Source organism: Tupaia chinensis, unplaced genomic scaffold (genome assembly GCF_000334495.1).
Source record: "Tupaia chinensis unplaced genomic scaffold, TupChi_1.0 Scaffold138235_1, whole genome shotgun sequence".
Classification (NCBI taxonomy): Eukaryota; Metazoa; Chordata; class Mammalia; order Scandentia; family Tupaiidae; genus Tupaia; species Tupaia belangeri.
In genome coordinates this window covers 1,301,567-1,323,547 of record NW_006198133.1, presented here as the reverse complement: position 1 = coordinate 1,323,547, position 21,981 = coordinate 1,301,567, and the positions used below count along the sequence as shown (strand labels likewise).

The window sequence follows — 21,981 nt, the reverse complement described above, 5'->3', positions numbered from 1 at the left end:
GCAGAAATGTGTCATGGCTTTCCTGAGGACCCAATAATGTATGGCACACAATAAATGCGTAATAAATCTTAGTTATTATCATTATTGTCTTCCTAGACATGATAGACAAGAAAGAAACCACATTCATATTGTACAATGATGTAGCAGACTAAAATCCCATTTATGTAACTCTCAATCATAAAACTCATACTACGTAAAAAAGAAAATACTATAACTTGTTTAGCCTACAGTGCCTCTGGTTAGTAATTTGAGCCAGAATTAGCAGAATGGTTCTTCTAATTTAATTAGAACCAACAATTTTCCCCAAAATGAATTCCTTCCCTTAACATCTCTTTTACTATAAAACCAACTAAATCTCTACCACCTGAGCTTGGCAAACCAACTCCACCTTTCAAATTTAATGCCCACTAGGGACCAGCAGTTGACATAATGGCTATGTTGCTGGACTCCCATGTAGTCAACTGAGGTTGAAATCCCGGAACCGGTTGCTAAAACTCACGCCAGGCACATATGCGAGCATGCCCAAGATCCTGAGAGGAGAATGGAGGAGAAGGGATTGCGGTGTGGCCATGCCCCCTGGGGGTGATTTCTCACTCTCTGTCTCTCTGTCTCTCTGTCTTTCTGGCAAGCACACGTGCCCTGTAGCAAAAGCCTCTCAAATAAATAAGTAAATAAATAAATAAATAAATAAATAAACATAAAATAATGCCCACTGTTACTCAACCCGAACTATTTTCCCAGCTAGACAAATCAACCCAGGGCTTTCTCTTAAAGGGTGTTCTTCTATTTGGTTCATGACATTTCCTCATCTAAGAGATGCTCTCCTCGACCCTACACTTTGTATCATTTGAGAAATCAAGGGGGAAAAGAAAAGAGCAAAACATTTAAGGGACACAAAATAGAAAATTATTGGTAGATCATGGTATATATGGTGATATCTTTGACTGAACCAATATGCAGTGTATTCATGATGGGAACATTCATTCAGTGTGCTGTAATGATACACAGTGATTGAATGTAAAAATGAAGAAAAGGCAAAAAATGAAAAAATCATAATTTAGTTTCCCAGCTGAAGTGTGATAGGAAGATGACAATAATTTATCTCACACTAATGTAAGGTAAAAGTTAGGAACCAGGTATTGATCTGAGCTCCTACTGTGTGCCGCATGTTGTTGATGGAGCTAGCTACATACAATGTTCGGTTTCTTCTGTTCTTTGTTTCTGAACAGTGTGACTTCTGAATGAGCCTGCAAAATGTGCGCCAAAAGATGACAATTTTTAGACTTCTCTGCATCTTCTGTTGAATTTGTCAAAGCTGAAAAGACTTGGTAAATACTCAGTAAATACATATCTATTTCATAATTTTTTTACTATTCAGATATGAATTTTTATATAATTGCCTACTTTATATATTTGTAGTGCCTTAATATTAAGGAAATTCAACCTAAACTAAGTGTTATTTCAAAGTCATTACCTAAATATCTTATCATTTATATGCATAGATTATATACGTTATTGATTATTAAGCAACAATGTATCTCTTGCTAACTTTTGTCTACAGCATAGATAAATGTTTGTCTCCTAAAGTTCCATAGTTGGGAATTTGGTCTTAGTGCATAGTGACTAGGTGTTCCCCAGAAATTCGTATGTGGAATTTTATTGTATTGCAAAGGTGTTAAGTGAAACTTAATTTCTTCCTGGTGTCTTAGGTTGGGGACTTTGGGTATCATCATATCATCTGAAGGGGGCCCCTATGATTCAGTTCTGGTGGGTTTATTAGTAAGGCAATCAGAAAACAGGGGCAGAGAGAAGGCCATACTGATAAGGCTGTACTCCGCTTTGCTAAAAGCTCTGCCTTCCTCCTGCCTCAAACAGAAATGAAATCTGTAAGGATTCTGGAGTGTTCTGGAATTTCCACCGTTTCCCCAGGTTGTTACTTTCTTAGGATTTCCTGTGTTCTCTGGATAAGCAGTAAAACCTTTAAACAAAGAAAAAAAAAAAAAAAAACTCCAGAACTGTGAGTCATTAAACTTCGTTAACGAATTCACTCAGTCTCACTCTTAACAATGCAGCAGGCAGAGGCATAGGTCTAGAGGAAATTGTGTCTCTTAGTAAACTGATCTGGTACAAATTAATCTTATTTCTTATATTAAATATATACTACACCTAAATTATTATAATTGTTCTTAGAAATTTCTAATTTAGATTTTTTCTCTGAGAGAGGCTCTCCTCTTCCACCCATTTAAAGTGAATGAAAACACTCCTGGAGGCCTTCTGACTAAACACTGGAAACTAATTAGCCCATGTCTTGGTTATACTTTTATTCTTCTTTTATTCTCAGCGCTTACTGCTGGAGTCATGAGGTCTTTGCTTGCATCCAATATCTAAAATATCTTTCTACGTCTGATTGACTTATGAATTTCAAATGTAATTATCTATAGATATTTAGTAAAATTTTGAAAGAAGAATATCTTATACCAAATGACTAGCCTTAAAAACAGGCATATAAATAGAATTCTAATTATAGAAATGACGCTTTTGAGTTGGCTTAGTTTTTTTTTTTTTTTTTGGAGAGGTTTTTGCTATAGGGCGCGTGCACTCGCCAGACAGACAGAGAGAGACATAGAGACAGAAAGCGAGAAATCACCCCCCAGGGGGGATGGCCACGTTGCAATCCCTTCTCCTCCATTCTCCTCTCGGGATCTTGGGCACGCACGCACACGTGCCCAGCGTGAGTTCTAAGCCACCGGGTCCGGGACGCGAACCGCGGTCGACTACGTGGGAGTCCAGCGACATAGCCATTACGCTAACTGCTGGTTCCTGGCTTAGTTAGTTTTTACAATATAATCTATTTGAGATTTCAGGTGGCACATAAAATAGATGTAAGGCCAGAGAGTAACATAAATAGTTGAAAGAGTCACAGGAACAGAGAAGAAGAAGACAACAATAAAGCTGGCTGAGATGAGTGCATCTCATCCTCTATTTCCATCAGAAATTGGCCAAAAGTGTTTGACTACAATTTTTTTACCTCAGCAAACAGCTTGTGCAAAATCAATAATAAGGTTCATAGAGTACCCGATTCTAAAGAGGATTCATTTCTTAAATCCTAATAAAAGGGGCATGGGGTTTATCATGGCCACCATTATAGTAGATATAATAGTTTTCTTTTTCCTTTTCTAGAGGCATAAAAACAAGACTATGAAATTCAAAACAATAATAAAGCAACTGTAGTTCAAGTGGGTTCTCTGGTTACCTGTCCTATTCCAGGCTCAGAGGAGAAGAAGTCTTGGAACTGGTGGGCAACCTAGTAAAAGCACTTTTGCCTTTGCATGTTTATATTCTCTATTTGTTGATATTCTTTAAGTTAGGACCACCTTTGGCCTCTCTAGTCCAGTGTCACCATATGGATGAGTTCAGCCTTCCTTCTGGAATTTCTGCTTTGTATCTATAAAAAACTAAGATATAGAAAAATGCCTCCTTCCCCTGCTTGAGTCCTAAAACCACAGCCTGTTCTGACAGACGCCAGCATCTTCAGCCCATCCTCACAACAGCCCTCCAAGGAGATGTATGTGTTAGCATCTTAAGATTTGTACTACTTTCCAAACTTCACCAAATTTTCTTAAAACAGAAAAGAATCAAGGTGTGATAATCTCACATCAGTCTACTGTGCCTCCTCCGTGTCTACCAGAACATCCCGTGATCGAGTTCTGCAGTGGAAGCATTCCCTGCGAAGATTCTCTAGATTTGTGAAGTGTATTTAATTCTGTTTCTATTAAAGGTGTGTGGAAACCTGTTTTAATGCCATCATCTAAAACTCAACCCTCTCATCTCTATACAAAAACAGGTCAGCATTAAATTGTAAAAATAGTGGTTTCCACTGTAAGTTGCCAAATACTCACTGAATGTGGACATTCTTTGTGCACAGAGGGAAATAACAAGCAGGTTTCATAATGGCAAGAGTCTAGCCTATCGCCCAGGACTTTAACATACCTCAGCTATATTTATTGCACTCCGGATCCTTGCGTCTTTCTCATGATCCTTTGTTTTCTGTAACGTTTGCCAGATTACGTTTCTAAGCCCGTCCTGCTCCTCGTCTGCCCGGAGTTCCCACGACATCTTTACCAGGTTATATACTAAGCCGTAGTACCCCGTCCAGACCAGGTGATCACCTGTTTAAAAAGAAACATTCTGTGAGAAGATATGGTTTCATTCATGTTGCTAAAATATGGTTGTGTGAAAAAGAAGAAACCCAATTTTAACAAAATTCATAATGTTCTAAAATCTGAAAGTCAAACTTTGAAATTTTAAAATTTTAAGACACTTCACTGCTTAAAACCAGCTAACATTTTTTTAGAGCGATTTCTGCGATAGATTGCATATACTCACCAGAGACACACAGAGAGAAAATGTGAGAAATCATACCCCAGAGGAGATGGCCATGCCACAATCCTTTCTCCTCCATTCTCCTCTTAGGATTTTGGGCGCATACATACATGCACCCAGCATGAGTTTTAAGTCACTGGGTCTGGGACTTGAACCACAGTTGACGATGTGGAAGTCCATCACCTTAACTACCACACCCTCTTCAGCTCCCAAGTCATTTAACTTTAAAAGATCACAGATCATTTGGAGCCAGCAGGTGGCATAGTGGTTAAGATGCTGGACTCTCAAATGGCTGACAGCATTTTGACTTCCAGACTGAGTGTCTTGAGACTCACACCAGGCACGTGTGCATGTGTGCTCAAAATCCCGAGACAGAATGGAATCGTGGGGATTACAGTGTGGTTATCCCCCAAGGAGGGGGGTGATTTCTCACTTTCTCTCTCTCTCTGACTCTTTCTGTGTATCTGGCAAGCACACGTGCCCTATAGCAAAAGCCTCTCTAAATAAATAAAATAAAAAATAAAAGATTACAGATCATTTTAAAATTTCTAACCAAATGAAAAGATAAACTCCAATAGAAGTTAAATGGGTAAACTGTGAAGGTCATACTAAATAAAATCCTCAGAATTCAAGTAAAGAATTTGTTTAAGGCTGTATGCACACTCAGGCCACCATAGTGAATTTCTATAGTGTCAGAGAAATAGAATAAGATGACTTGCTATTAATACACAATACTAAAATGGATAGATAGAAAAGACGACTGACTAGAGACCTGGAGACCCTGGGCATAAGTCCTATCCCTGGAGAAGGACCAAAGCAAGTAACTGCCACTGCTGAAGAGCTGCCCTGCAAACAGGAGCAGGGAGGACACCGGGATGCAGCAAGGGAGGAAGAGATCGCCAAGGCCAGCGACTCAGGGCAGAGGCGTAGAGATTGCTGAGGGCAGGTCCCCTCTGTGAAAACGAGGGAAGGAAGATATCCACAGCATTTCCCATTTCCACCTCAGAAGTCTGCAGGTTGAATGCTAGGACTTTCACTCCCTGGAGGGAGTTGCCAGGAGTCCTTGCAGGTGTGTTAACAAGGAAAAGATACACACGCTAGATCCCATTTTGAGGCTTGGAACCCAAGCTCCCATGCACAATTTTGGAAGCAGAGTCACACCTGAAGTGCATCCTAACTGGCGGTCGGTAGACCCTGCACTTCAGTATCCCTGAGGTCCCACTGTAGCCCTGTTACACTCCCATGAAAGGCCCCAGAGCCAGGCCAGTAGCTAAGCCCAGTGACAAAGCAGTGACCCCAGCACCTGCGTCCTCATACACCTTATACCGTGTGAAACTAGCCATGCACTATCACAGGGCACATGCCGCTGAGACCCAGGGAGTCTGTGCAGGTGCTCCTAGAGCCCGAGGTCTCTCAGCAACCCCACCATGGACTGAGGATTCCAGACCCATACCTGAACATTAGGATTTCCAAACATGAGACCAGCAGTTGGTGTAATGGCTATGTTGCTGGACTCCCATGTAGTCGACTATGGTTCAAGTCCTGGACCCAGTGGCTTCAACTCACACTGGGCGCATGTGTGTGTATGCCCAAGATCTCGGGAGGAGAATGGAGGAGAAGGGATTGCAGCATTGCCATCCCTGCTGGGGGATGATTTCTCACTCTCTGTCTCTCTGTCTCTCTCTGTCTTTCTGACTAGTGCACGTGCCCTATAGCGAAAACCTCTCCAAAAAGAAAAACAATTTCCAAACACTCTCCTCCCCCAGGACTGAGAACTCCACATAACCTCCTCAGAAATAAAAGTCCTTTCCCTGGGTATGAAAGACTCCAGACAACACTCCTACAGCCACCAGTAGCAGCCCCTCTCCCTTGCTCAGCATGGCTTTGCCCTCACCTAGGCCAACTAAGTAGCCTTGCATCTGTGGGACCCTGTGGCTCCACCCACTTGCCCAGAGCTGGTGGGTCAGGCAGCCAATCTCCCAACAAAGATACAGCACTCTAGCTGCAAACACGGTCTTGGCCACAAGGCACTCATAGACACTTCCGACATAGACTCAGCCAAAGAAAATATGCAAGGACTATACTATTAATCTCAACTAAAACCAAAATCAAATACATGACCCAACTAATATAGGACCCATCTACAGGGGAAAAAATCTGTTCCCAATAAGACCCACTCCATAAAACAAAAGACGCAATTGTTTCACCAGATGCACAGATATCAAAACAGGGACAGATGAAGCATAAGAAAACAAGATAACTTGACTCTTCCAGAGGAATATAATAATTCATCAGTAATAGACTGTAAGAAAGGAAAATTCAAGAAATGCCTGACATGGTGTTCAAAACAATGATGTGAAAGAAACTCAGTGAGATGCAGGAGAATTCAGATAAACTCTTCCATAAGATCAGGAAAACATCCATGATATGAAAGAGAAATTCAACAAAGAAATATACACGTTTTAAAAGAACCATATAACAATCCTAGAGATTAAAAACTCAGTAGACAAAATAAAAAATACAGAGGAGAGCATAAATAGCATGCTGGATAAAAACAAGAAATAATCTCTCCTCATGAGAACAGAACTCTTGCAATAATCCATTCAGACAAGAAAAAATGATAATTTTTAAAAGAATAAAGACAGCCTATGTGACCTATGGGACACCATTAAACGATCAAACATCTTATTTTGGAAGTTTGGGAAGGAGAAAAGATGAAGACAGGCACAGAAATTCATGGAAATAAGAACTGAAAAGTTCTCAAGTCCAGGGAAAGATGTGAACATTCAGATTCAGGAAATTCAAAGGTCACCAAATAGATTCAATGTAAAAATATCCTCTCTGAGACACATTATAGTCAAACTGTCAAAAGTCAAAGGCAGCAGAGAATTCTAAAAATAACAAATGTATCAAGATACATGTAAAGGAACCCCTTTCAGATTGTAGGAGACTCAGCGGACACACTGCCGGCAGGGAGAGAATGGGATGACATATTCGAAATACTGAAAGAAAAAAACTTTCACCCAACTATTATATACTTGGCAAAGCCATCCTTCAGAATTAAAGAAGAAATAAAATCTTTCCCAGAGAAACAGAGAATTCATCACTACTAGACTGGCATTTTGAGAAATACGTAAGGGATTCTAACATCTGGATGTGAAAGAGATGAATATCACCATGAAAACATGTTTAGCTATAAAATTTACCAGTAGAGTAATCACACAAATAAGAGAAATAATCACATGTCATCAATGCAGAAAACTACTAGCAACCCACAAAGAAAAACAGGAACAGAAGAAGAGAAGAAAGGAAATACAAACAAGCAGAAAACAATGAACATGATGACTGGAGCCAGATCTCACCCATTAGTAATGAATGCAAAGGTAAACGGATTAATATCTTATCAACATACCGTATCAAAAGGTGTAGACAGAATGAATAAACTGCACACACACACACACACACACACACCACCACCACCACCACACTACATGCTGTCTATAAGAAACTCACCTCATCTCTAAAGACATATACAGACCGAAAATGAAGGAATAGAAAAAGACATTCCTTACAAATGGAAACCAAAGTGAGCTGGAATCCCCTTATTGCTCTCAGCTAAAATACACCTCAAGTCAAAATTTACAAATAGAGACAAAAAGGTCATTGTTCAGTAATAACGGCATTAATTCAGAAAGTGGATTAAATAATTGTGTGTGTGTATATGCGTGTGTGTATATATATATAGATAGATAGATAGATAGATGTAAACAAGGTCTTCCCAAACTCATTGTATGAGCCTGCCATTACCCTGATAGCAAAAAGCAGACTGTTTTTTTTAAAACAAACAAACAGAAACTATAGACCAATATCCCTAAAGAACATAGATGCAGAAATCTTCAACAAAACACTAACAAACCCAATTCAATAGCATTTTGAACAGATCATACACCATAATAAAGTGAGATTTAAGCTGGAAATAGCAGAATGGCTTAACATATGCAAATCAAGAAATGTAATATATTATAACAGAATAAAAGATAAAAATCATATACTAAAAGATCAATTGGCCAAGAAAAGTATTTGATAAACTATAACATCCTTTAATGATCAAGACTCCTAAAAATTAGGTATAGAAGACATATGTCTCGACGTAATATAAAAACAAAAACTAACAAGTGCTAGGGCCAGCAGGTGGCATATAGAAGACATACATTTTGACATAATATAAAAACAAAAACTAACAAGTGCCAGGGCCAGCAGGTGGCCTGACTGGACTTTGGTAAGGCTGACTACAGTTTGAGTCTCAGACCTGGTGGTTTAAAACATGCTGGGCCCATGTGCATGCTTGCCCAAAATCCCAGGAGGAGGAGAATGGAGAAGGGATTACTGCATGGCTCTCCTCCCGGGGGTGATTCCTCACTTTTCCTCTCTCTGGCAAGTACACATGCCCTATGATAATAAACCTAAAAAAAAAGAAAGAAAGAAAGAGAGAGAGAGTGCGAGTGAAACTGTAGAAAAAAGAGAACTCTCATGCACTGTTAGTGGGATGTAAATTAGTATAGCTTTTGTGAAAAATAGTATGGCAGTTGCTCAAAAAAAGAAAAACTAAATTACCTTATGATCTAGTCATTTCACTACTGGGAAGGTATACCCGAAGGAAATCTACTGAACTGATGGTGGTACTCCCATGTTTATTGCAACCCTGCAGCTACTCACAATAGCTAAAATAGGAAATTCACCTCGGTGCCCAACAACACATGAATAGAGAAAGAAAATGTTGTGTAGCAAAACCATAGGACATTTTTCAGGCATTAAAGTATAAAATCCTGTCATTTGCAGCAAAGTGGATGAGCCTGGAGGAAATTATGCTAAACAAAATAAGCCAGGCACTGAAAACCACCGCATGTTCTCACTCATGTGTAGACACTAAAAGATTTGACCATGTGTAAGTGGAGAGTAAAAGGTGGGTACCGGAAGCTGGGACAGGGAGGGGAGTGTGGGGTTTAAGGGAAACTTGGTTAACAAATATGAGATTGCATGGATAACTGAGTGAGTTCTAGAGTGCTATGGCGTGGTCTACAGATGGTAACATTTCAATGTTTATGTCAAAATAGCTAGGAGGGAGGATATTTAATTAATTTATTTATTTGCCAGAGGACACATCCCTGGCCGGAGAGACACAGAGAGCAAGAAAGAGAGATGGGCGTGGTCACACTGCAATCCCCTTGATACCATTTCTCCATCTCGTTGGGATTTGGTCACGTGCACACATGTGCCTGGAGTGTTTCTTAACCCACTGGGGCAGGATTCGAACCAAGTGATTAGCCATATGGGATATGGCTCCCTTAATCTAAGCCATGCAGCCAGCCCTTAGAAGACAGCATTTTGAATGTTTATAACACAAAGTTATCATAACACAATGTTTGATGATGGATATGAATATTGCTCTGATTTGATCATCACATATTTTAAACATGTATTGAAAAGCTACCCTGTACCCTATAAATACATACACATATTATATGTCAGTTAAAGAAAATAATCAAATCTCATGCAACATGGCATTTCAATCAAGAAGAACAATTTCAAAATAATGTGAAAAACGGAGATTATAGATGCAATTATAGAAGTTGGTTTTTATGGGGGTGGGATGTTTTGTTTTATAATCACATAAATCAAGTGGAATAGGAGAAAGAGAATGAATGCAGAGGAGAGTTAAAATTAAAATTCTAAGATACTCCTAAAAGCTGCGTGCCATTGCCCTCCATGCTTTCAGGAGGGTGGGAAATGGGGGAGGGTAAGAGGAAGAGGAGCCGAGGAAGAAGAGGGAAGCAAAACATCGAAGAGACCCGAGGTGGAGAGAAATCTGTTGATTCTAATGCTACGGTGGCCGCCTTGACTGAACTAACACACAGTGTGTTCACGATGGGAAAATTCGTTTGGTGTGCTGTGAGATGCAGTGACAGAATGTAAAAGTAAATAAATAATGATTAAAAAAGAAAAAAAGGGAAAAGTTTCATGACAATAAGAAATTTACATACCTTATCAAAGTCTATTTTCAAAATATGTGCTTCACTTACAGAAAGGAGAAATAAGTGTCTATTCACTACTTAAATATTTCATACCTAGTTAGGGTATATTACTATGCAGCAATACTGAGAAAAAGGGAGTTCTGATTTAGGTAAAAATGGGAGAAATAAACTTAGAGAATAAGGTAATACAGTTCTCAAAGGGAAAATGAACTTAAATTAGCCAAAGAGGAAGATGAACATACTTCGTATATGTGAGGTAGATAAGAGGAAGGAAAGGTACCGAGAGGAAATGGAAAGGGTTTTAAAACCCATTAAATTCCGTATTTCACTTTTTCCCAAAATCCTGGTGGCCGCTGACATATCGCTGGACATCATCAATGCCCTTCTTGAATAAATGTATACGTGTGATCTGGAAGTCACCATCCTCAGCTTTCCATAATCTGACCTAGTTTTTTTTTTTTTATTTTAATATAATTTGGGCTAATAATAAAAATAACCATCACTACTGTGACTAGCGTACAGGAGCATCGAACGTGTGCCATGTTCTGGTCTTCACTACCATCCTGCCATTATACCAGAACAGGAGGAGACATCTGAACACGCACTGGCTGGAAGGTCCCCGGGCATCAGCATGGGCGAGGGAAGGCCTGTCTAACCTAGCCCCGTGCAGCATGGCCTTTCCAGAGCAGACCAGCACTTCTCTTCACAACAATGGCCTTCCACTCCATTTGCAGGAAAGGAAGAGACCAGGAGGTAGAAAGAGGAGGCTAAAGGCAAAGCATGTACGTGTGGAAAGGGCAGAAAGAAAACATGCCCAGCCTCCCACCGTGAGGCACCGTCTGACTTTTCTCTTGTTGGCACTTGAAGAAAGGAAGTACAAGGAGCAAATACTGGGTTGTCGGAAAACTCACCAAGTGTTTTTCTGTGCAAAAACATGCCATGCCATGACTTTTCTGACGACCCAATATAGAGCTGCACTTTCCTCACTTCTCAGGACCAGCAGATGGTGTAGCAGTTAGTCACTGGACTCCCACATGGCCAACTGTAGTTCCAGTCCTGGACCCAGTGGCTTGAAACTCATGCTGGGTGTGTACACATGTGTGCCCAAGATCCCAGGGGCAGAATGGAGGAGAGGGGATTGCAGTGTGGCCATCCCCCATAGGAAGTGATTTCTCCCTTTCTGTCTCTCTGGTAAGCACACACACTCTATAGCAAAAATCTCTCAAAAAAAAGCACCCACTTCTCTTGAAAATATTTTCCCCTCACAAAAACTTTACAAGTGAAAATTGTCATATTGTAATATTTAAAATGCTATCTAAATGAAAACAATTCTTTTTGAATGCCTGATAAGATTTTTTTCATAAAACTTTGGAATAATTTAGCACGGATTTGATTTTTAAAATGATTTTCTTTGTTCACTGTCCTCCCTGTCTAAGGTGAAAGAAAGATAATCTCTTGCTTAAAGTAACTGATGAGGTTGGGCACCTTGAATAATGTGTATGGGAAATTAGAGGGCAACATTTCAATGAAACAATGATGGTCATTGATGTAATTAACCACAAAAGCAGAAAAACAGCAAGGCCTGGAAAAGTAAGGAAAAGAGAAAGAGAAGGTGAGACTCTATCAGACTTTATCCAATTGGTAAATCTGGAAAAATAGCTTAAGAATATATTGGAAGAATATTCCAGATGAAAGGATATCTAAAAATAAAAGTCACCGAGATAAAACACTAACAGATTCCTAGTTGTTTCTTTGTTTTCCTGTCTTATCATGGACCACTTCTCTATTATTAATTCATGTTTTACAAAATGACCTTTATAAGTCTGATTGTATTTTTTCCCTACTCACCATTTTGCAAAGAACTGCAATTTATCCCTATGTAAATTCTAAATCTCATAGCCAGTTACAGCTCTGTCTTTCTAAATGATATCTTTACGCAACACGCATACCACCACTCACTCCTACTCCTCTTGCTAATACACTGTCAACACAGAAACTACTCACAATCCTAGAATACACACTTCATTCAATATTCTAGCCTTTGTATAAACGTTTCCCTTGATTTATACAAAAGCCACTCTGTCCAAAATTACAGCCATACTACACTGGACTCTAATCTGTACTTCTCATCCTTTCCCCTGGGGAGTTTTCTCTAGATCCCCACACCAGCAAGGTGCCCTGTATCCTAGATTACATTGTATTCTATTGTGTTGAAAATGCACATCTCACCCACAGACTACACTAGTAGAAAACATGGAATATCTTTTATTAACTCTTACATTTCTAGCATTTAGTGCAGTGCCTACAACATAGTACATCTCTTTTGTAAAAATCAGTTCATTGAATGAGGGGAATCAGTAGGCAAATGTCTCCATCTGCCTGGGATGGAGGTGTTCCTTGGAACACAAGACTTTCAAGGACAAACCCAGGGCAGTCTTGATCAAATCAGGGTAGCCAAACCAGGAGTAGGACTCCAGCACAAAGATAGCTATATGGAGAAAGAAGGAAAGGATAGTGAGGATCTTAAATTGAGTTGAGGTAAGGAGTTCATATCAACGATGGGTAAGGTTGGGACCAGCACATGGTGTAATGGTTACATTGATAGACTCATGTAGTTGACCAAGGTTCAAGTCCTAGATCCGGTGACTTCAACCTCACACTGGGCGCATGTGCGTGCATGCCCAAAATTCCAAGAGGTGACTGGAGGAGAAGAGATTGAGGCATGGCCATCCCCTCTGGGGGGTGACTTCTTACTTTCTGTCTCTCCATCTCTCTAGTAAGTGCATGCGCCCTATAGCAAAAATCTCTCTCAAAAAAATTAAAAAAAAAATTAAAAGGGTAAGATAAAATCCCTGATGGTAAATGGAGTCAGTTTAAATGGTAGGTGTTTGAGCAGGGAAGTGATGCTATGTTTGTATGTTTGTTCACTGCAATGCTTTGCCTATTCCAGCAATAAACTGGGAAACCAATATAGGAGTTTTATGAGGTGATCTAGGTCATGACTGTAATGGGTAACAAGAGATTGGAGAGAAAGGGACAGACCCAAGACATTGTGGAAATCTAATAAGACTTCTTAGCTATTAGAAGAAAAGGAACTAATGAAGAAAAAAACTCCATCTTTAAGCTCAAGAGACTAAAACAGTAATTAAACCACTTTGCAGAAACTAGAGGATTGTGTAGAGAAGAAAGTTTGGGGAGAAAGGAGACAAATATTTGGAAAATATATCATGGTGAAAGAAAACCCACATTTTTATATCCTTAGCTATCACAAAACCATGGTTAGAGGACCAGCAGGTGGTGTGATGGGCCGCCACACAGCTGAGCACAGTTCAAGGTCTGGAACTGGCAACTTGCTTTCTCACTTTCTCTCTCTCTCTGTCTTTCTGGTGAGCACAGGGACCCTATAGCAAGTTAAAATAATAATAATAAGTAAAATTAAATTATATAAACGTGGCTGGAATACAAGTGAAATAGCACAAGTGAGATTATTGCTTTGTGAGTCATTAGGAGAATAATAGTGCTTGAATTCAATATAAGAAAAAAAATTACACATTTTTCAATAAATTGAAATTGTCAGCCTCAGGAAAAAAGTCTTTGAAAAAATATCACAAATAAAAGGTACTGTGGGTTTCAACTCATTTCTAAGCTTATTTATAAGCTTCCAACTTCTTCATCTTAAGAATGATCAATAAAAGTACATATGGAACACTATGTTTCATATATTTAACATGATTGTCTATTGAAGAATATTTTATAAGCCTTCCACTAGTTTAACTATCAAACGTGAATATGGATTGTTGTCAGAAGACCAGTGATAAACTCATGACATATTCTGGGAGTTGTGTTCTAAAAACTCATGATTCTTTATAAAATCCCATTTGTGATTTTAAAAGAGAGCTGTTCACCTGTTGATTTAGACTCCACTGAGGTACTGCTGATAAATAATATTTACAGGGAGAATCTAGTGCATCCAATTGACTGACAGTTGTAGGGAAAAAAAGCTTATACAGACAGATGGTTTATGTTACAACTGTCACCCAAGTAGGCTGTACTCCAATCCACATGTCTGGACATTTACTGCGAAGCAGGCCTGCTCTGATACTCCTCACCAGACACCACGCTGCAGCATAAGGCACTCCTGTTCTGCTCTGAGTGACCCCGTGGCAGCTATCAAAGATGTCACTTTAAATGTACTCAGAGAAAATGTGTCTGTCTACAGCTAGGCAGACAGTATCCTAGGGAATAAAAAAGCCGAACCAAAATAAAGTTCTTAACAAATTCTGAAATCGTATTAGGAAACCATGGCATTTGAAAACAAACATTATGAGCCTTTCTTTAGAGCAACGCTTTATTTTAGTGTTTGGAGATCTGGATAGCCTTTAATTGCCTCTCCAGATATTTGGATTTCACACATTTAGTGAGTGTGATATATAAATATTTCTACTTATATAAATGAGTCTAGCCTTTATAATTTTGGCAAACATAATTTTTTGACATCTCAGAATCACTGAAAGGTAACTCGAATGTCAGATGTGGCTTGAAACACTGTATGAAATGCCACGTAGAGTGGCAGGAACTGCATCAATGCCAAGAAATTAACGGTTGGACAAGAACCAGTTGGCCAGTCAGGCTTTTGACATGACTAGTGAGTGAGTGCTGCATGCTAACCACTGTCCTTTGTACCAAAGAAAAAGGCAATATTGCCATTCTCCGGAGACTTGCTGCTAGTGACAGAGGCAGATACTAAGAAAGTAAACACAGCAATCTTCATGATGAATATTTTGGGAATAACAGAAGATGGTAATGTGACCAATAATGACTAGAGGAAGAAAATTACTATAGCCAGAAAGGAAAACTTCTATGAGGGAGGGATAAACAAGCTAAGATGTGATGGATGAAGAAAAGAGCTGGGGAACGTGTTTCCATCGAGGGAGAAGAAAATGTGCTTTGGTCCTATGGTAGCCTGATAGCTTAGAGAACCAGAGAGCGGACAGAACAGATGGCATCCATGACCTCGGGGTCATGGGACCTCACTGTGCGAGTTAAGTATGCCCTTCACAGAGGTACACTGAATGATCACAGCTAATTTGTAGGCCATGGAAAGGACTTTGATCTTATTTTTGGTATAATGAAAAGTTATCATTGCATTTTTTAAAACAAATTCAAAACCACAGCATAGTTACTAAGTATTAGTCAATTTATTCCTCTCCCAACAGGATACTCTTAAAGAGTTAAATTTGGAGCCAGCAGGTGGCATGGTGGTGAAGGCACTAGCAAAACAAAAAGTAAGATTTGTTCCCTCATACACACTACATTTTTAAAATTTTTTGCATGTGCTCATTGGACAGAGACAGGGAGACAGAGAGAGAGGAAGTGAGAAATCACTCCCCCAGGGAGAACAGTCATGCTGTAATCCCTTCTCCTCCAGTCTCCTCTCAGGATTGTGGGCACACCTGCACATACACCCTCGTGATTTTCAAGCTACCAGATCCAAGACTCAAACCCCGATTATGATTTTCAAGCTACCAGATCCAAGACTCAACCCCCGGTCAGCCATGAGGGAGTCCAGAGCCTTAACCACCATGCCACCTGTTGGCCTGTACAGTACAGTTTTATTAGTTTTATTAGTTGTAGTTCTCATGCTTGCTCACAAGACCTCTAGATTTGCCTAGCCTATGTATCTGCTACTTTGTCAGAGCACTTTAAATAATGAAGGGAGCTGACACATGTCATCTTTCTGCTTCTTGGCAGAAATCAAATTCTAAGGAGTATAAGCAGAAAACAGATGCTTAATTTTTAAAAATAATCTGGAAGCAAAGCAATGATGGTTTGGACCTGGGACATGTGCACTAAAGAATTAACTGTGCTATAATTATCAATTATCATATCAATTAACTATCATTCTGCCTGATAAAAATGTCTTTGCTGATCTGGGGTCTTTGGACCACATCAGTTTATGATAAAAATGGGATGGTTTAGGCCACATGGGATTGGATCGGCCTCTGGAAGTCCAGAGACTAGGGTCAGACACACAGCAGGCTGACAACCCAGAGACTGTGATTACACTCTAATAAAAAGCCCGTATACCAAAGTCTGAGTGAGCTTCCATGGTGGAGTGTTTATGTATTGCCACACTTGATTTCTAAGGGGAGGGCATGCTCTCTACGCAACTCCAGTGAAAGAAACAATGAAGGTCTACACTTGGAATTTTCTTAATTTTCCTCTGTGTATCTCTTTTTTTGACTGATTTTAATCCATATTCTCTCACAGTAATAAACCATATTCATAAATGAACTGGCTTTGTTAATGTCTTCTATTAAATTATAAAACATGAACGTTGTTTTAGGTATCCACAGACTTGCAACTGGTGCCAGAAAGAAGGGTGGTTCTGGGGATCTTGGAACTTAATTTTTGCCAAAAGAGAGGCTAGTCTTGTGGGCTCCAAATCATCACAGGAAATAATAATAGAGATAGAGAAGAGTATAAAACATTGTGATATATTTTGGATTCATAAGGGAAATAAGAATTCTAGGTTATTTTTTATTTTTAGAATGTTGCTATACTATAGCAGTAATAATGATACATTTAACACTATATATGTATATAAATACACCATTATATTGGATATAAATATGAATCTGTTATTTTGCATATATTGTTATATTTGATAATTATGTATATTAAACAAATATACAACAGAATAAGCTGAAGAAAACTAAGATATTATTAATATGCCTATATTTTATTGCAGGTCATATAAAAAAAAACCCTAAAAGGTAGAAGATTCTTTTATTACAATATTTTAGTTAATTGAGACACTATGTCAAATATAAGCCAAAATGTTGATCAATAATTAAAAAACTAAGTAGAACTTGCTTTACTTAAAATGTCATGATCTTTGGGGCCAGAAGGTGGCATGGCAGTTGAGGTGCTGGGCTCCCATATGGCTGACTACGGTTCAAATCCTGGACCCAGAGACCTGCTTTCTCACTTTCCCTCTTTGTCTCTCTCTGGTGAGTACATGTGCCCTGTAGCAGGTTTTAAAATAATAAATAAGTAATAATTTTTAAATTTTTTAAAAAAGATTTTATGATCTTTTCCAAGTTAATTATGAAAAATCTGTTAATTAAAAATTATCTTCTGCAGTTATAACTAGGAACTAAGGGTGAAAGTAGTCCTTTGCCTTTTCAAGAGCAACTGTAATTCTTATACATAAACTAAATAAATAGGAAACTTCTGATTCTGATCTCTTTTAAATTTCATTAAATTAAATTTGCAACAACAAGAGATATGAACTACCTTAATGGAAGTAGATAATTTTCTGGGATTTCATATTCTAGGAACAACAAAGTAAAAAATAAAAGAATAAAAAAATAAGATATTCTTAGGGAATGAAAAAAATGATAATCATTCTGTCAATAAGTACATTATATTACTTGTAAAATCTCTTTTAAGACCCATGATTTTGAAGAAACGAAGATTCTGAGGTATAAGTAGACTACAGTCATTTAGAATTTGACAACTGAACTGTAACTCATTCCAGGTTTTTGAGATCCCAAACTTCTGACACCAAATCTATTTAGTCCAATGCACATTTTTTCTACAGCTTCCTGCCTTTGGAACAATTTTGGTGTTATATTTCCCTTCTCTTCTTACCTAAATCTTTTACCCTTTATCCCAGTGGGGAACTTCTGTATTCTTTCCAATCAGTAAATACTTAAGAATATCTTTATAAAATAAAATGAGGTTGGTTATATTAGCAAGATGACAAAATAGGAAGCACTGAACTCTCCTTACCACCCCTCCCAATGAATACACCAATTCAACAGGAATTTAGGGGTCAGTTCCACTTGTGAGAAGTCCAGAAAATAGTAGAAAGGCTCCTACACCACAGGTGAGTGTTAATCTAGCCACACCAAAACTGATGAGAAAAGCAAAATACCTTCACACCACATCCACTATCCCCAAACCAGGCCATACAATTGGGAAGGAAATCTTAGCTGAAAACTTGCTAAATCTAGGGGAGAAAATGATGGTTCAGATTCAGGAAGCCCAAAGAATTCTAAATAAGATAAATCCAAAATAGCTCACATTGAGGCACATTCTAATCAAATCGTCAAATCTAAAAGAAATTTTTGAAAGGAGAGGAAGGGGGAACCAGCAGTTAGCGTAATGACTATGTCACTGGACTCCCACGTAGTCAACCGTGGTTCGCGTCCCAAACCCAGTGGCTTAAAACTCACGCCGGGCGCATGTGCGTGTGTGCCCAAGATCCCGAGAGGAGAATGGAAGAAAAGGGATTGCGGCGTGACCATCCCCCCTGGGGGGGTGATTTCTCGCTTTCTGTCTCTATGTCTCTCTCTGTCTGTCTGGCGAGCGCACGTGCCGTACAGCAAAAAAACTCTCCAAAAAAAAAGAAAGAAAAAAAAGAAAGGAGAGGAAGAAAAATAACATGCTATGTACAAGAAAACCTCTATAAGACTATAAGCTAATATTTCAATAGAAACATGCAGTCTAGAAGAAATAAGATGACCTATTAAAAGTGGTGAAAGGAAAAACAAAACAAACCTGCTGTCTTAGTCTATTTTTGTGTTGCTAGCAGAAATACTTGAATCTAGGAGATTTTTTAAAGAAGATATGGGTTTATTTAAAGGTTTCAAATTATGGTGGTTGGAAAGTCCAAAGGTGGAGGCCTATAGTATGGCCAACAGAAGGGGTAAGGATAACAGGCACATGCAGAGAGACCAAGCAGTTTACTCTCACTTAATACAACTAACTCTCATGAGAACTAACCTCTTCACAAGATCTACAATTGATTTCGTCTTGTGAAACATTATGAATCTATTCATAAGAGTTTTGCCTTCCTGATGCAATCACAATGAACCAATCACAAGACACTAGTTTCACCACATCCCAACATCAAATTCCTGAACTTTGAGGGGTAAACCATGACTCGAACCACAAGACAGCCAACCAAGAATAATATACTTTTTAAAGAGGACCAGCAGTTGGTGTGGAGGTTAAGGCACTGGACATTCCCACATGGCCGATCATGGTTCAAGTCCTGGACCTGGTGGCTTGCCTTCTCACTTTCTCTCTCTCTCTGTGTCTCTCTCTCTGGTCAAAATAAAATAAGTAAATGAATAAAAATAAAATTAACAATAAATCATTAAATATATATTTAAAGACCAAATATATTAAATATATTAATATTTAATATTAAATATATTGATATATAAATATATTAAATACATATATTTATATATCTTACAAAAATGCTCCTTAATAAAATGAAGGAGAGATAAAGACATTTTCATTGATAAAGTTGAGGGGGGCACATTACCAGTAGAATTGCCTCATAGAGATGCTAACAGGAGTTCTTCAACTTGAAACAAAATAATACTAAATAGTAACACATTAGTATGAGAAAGTATAAAACTCATTGATAAAGGTAAATATATAGACAAATACAGAATACTATTACTGTAAGAGTGGTGAGTAAATCTATTTTAATCCTAATATAAGAGTTAAAACAAAGTTTAAAATATATATGAATAGTATTTATTGTGACATCAAGAACATAAGGTGCATGGGGGGATAGGTCTTTTATAGAGTTTTTATAAGAGATTGAAGTTAAGAATGTTATCATAATCCTAACCTTGAAAAAAATTCTATAGAAGGTACACAAAGAAAAAGAAAATGAAATTAAAGCATATAAATACCAAACACACACACACAGACAAATAGAAAACAAGTAATAAGATGGAAATAATACATTTTTCCCTACCAATAATTACCTAAAATGTAAAGAAATAAAACTTCCAATCAAAAGACATAGAGTGGCTGCGTGAATAAAACAACAAGGTCCAAAAACATGCTGTTCACAAGAGACTTTCTTTACATTTAAGGACTCACATAGGCTGAAAATAAGAGCATGTAGAAAAAGTATTCTCTGTAAATGGTAAACAAAGAGATTGGGGTGGCTGTAATTATACCATAAAAAGTAGACTTTCAATAGAAAAAAAATTTCACAAGAGAAGAATGACATCATATAATTCAAAAAGATCAATCCACTAGAAAGAGAAAACAATTATGTGTATATGCAACCAACAACAGAGCATGAAATAAAACAAACTCACAGGATTGAAGGGATAAACAACGATAGAATAATAGTAGAAAACATCAATACCCGACTTTCAATAATAGAATAATCAATGAAAACAGAAAATCAATAACAAAACTGAAAGACTTGAATAATACTAAAAACTAAGTAGACCTCATAGGTATGTGTAGAACATTCAATCCCAAAACAAAAAAGTATTTTTTTTCTCAAGTGTATCAGTAAAATTATCCAGAAGAGAGGATTTGTTAGGTCACAACAAAATTCTTAACAAATTTTTTAAAAAAGAGTCATAGTCAAGTATCTTTTCCAGTCACAATTGAAGGAAATTACAAGTAGCAGAACATAAACTGGAAAATTCACAAGTATGTATAAATGAAACAGCAGTTTTGAGCAACCACTGGGTCAAAGAAGAAATCAAAAAGGAAATGAGAAAAACTTTGCGCCAAACAAAAATGAAAACACAGCATACTGAAACTTCTGGATGCAACAAAAGTAGAACTAAGAGGGACATTTATTGTGATAAATGTCTATTTTTTTTAAAAAAGAAAGATTTAAAATAAACTACTTAGTTTTATACTTGAACGAGCTAGTAAAAGAAGAAAAAAAATGCCTAAATTTAGCAAAAGAAAGGTAATAATAAAGATTGGAGCAGAAATCATTGAAATAGAGAATAGGAAAAATAAAACTACACTTTTTGGAAAGATAAAACTGATAAACCTTTAGCTAGCATAAGGGGAAAAAAGAGAAAATATGCAAATAAAATCAGAATGATAAAGGAGACACTGTAGCTGATACTACAAACATAAAAAGAATAATGAAACTGTGATGACCAATGCCAACTGTATAACCTAGGTAAAATGGATAATTCTCAGAACTAGCAGTTGGTGTAATGGTTATGTCACTGAACTCCCATGTAGTCAACTACGGCTGGAGTTCCAGACCCAGTGGCTTAAACTCACATAGGGCGTGTGTGCATGTGTATCCAAGATCCCAAGTGGACAATAGAGGAGAAGGGATTGTGGCATGGCCATCCCCCCTGGGTGAGGGGTGATTTCTCACTTTCTGTCTCTCTGTCTCTCTCTTTCTGGCGAGTGCAAGCACCCTATAACAAAAACCTCTCTAAAAAAACAAAAAAAGAATAATTCTCTAGGAATATGGAACTTACGAAGATCACGTCATGTAAAAATAGAAAGTCTAAACCCAGCACCAGATAGTTTCACTGGGAATTCTACCAAATATTTAAAGAAGACTTAATGGCAATCTTTCTCAAAATTTTGCAAAACAAAGGTAGAGGAGGGTCAAACTCATTCTATAAAGCCAGCACTACTGTGTTATGAAAGCCAGACAAACACCACCACAAGGAGGAAAATTATAGGTTAGTATCCATGATGAACACTGATGCAAAAATCCTCAATAAAATTCTAGAAAACCAAGTTGAAATTA

At 38.0% G+C, this 21,981-nt stretch overlaps 1 protein-coding gene across 4 annotated transcripts in view; it reads right to left on the bottom strand.

Annotated features, from left to right (window-relative positions):
- The window catches only part of TMEM232 (transmembrane protein 232), a 315,887-nt gene that overhangs the window by 143,036 nt on the left and 150,870 nt on the right, over positions 1–21,981 (bottom strand). For all 4 annotated transcript variants that reach the window (XM_014592682.2, XM_027765405.1, XM_006161109.1 and 1 more), the window contains one exon: positions 3,991–4,169. In XM_014592682.2, the coding sequence (XP_014448168.1) occupies positions 3,991–4,169 (179 nt within the window). The remainder of the gene's footprint in view (positions 1–3,990; positions 4,170–21,981) is intronic.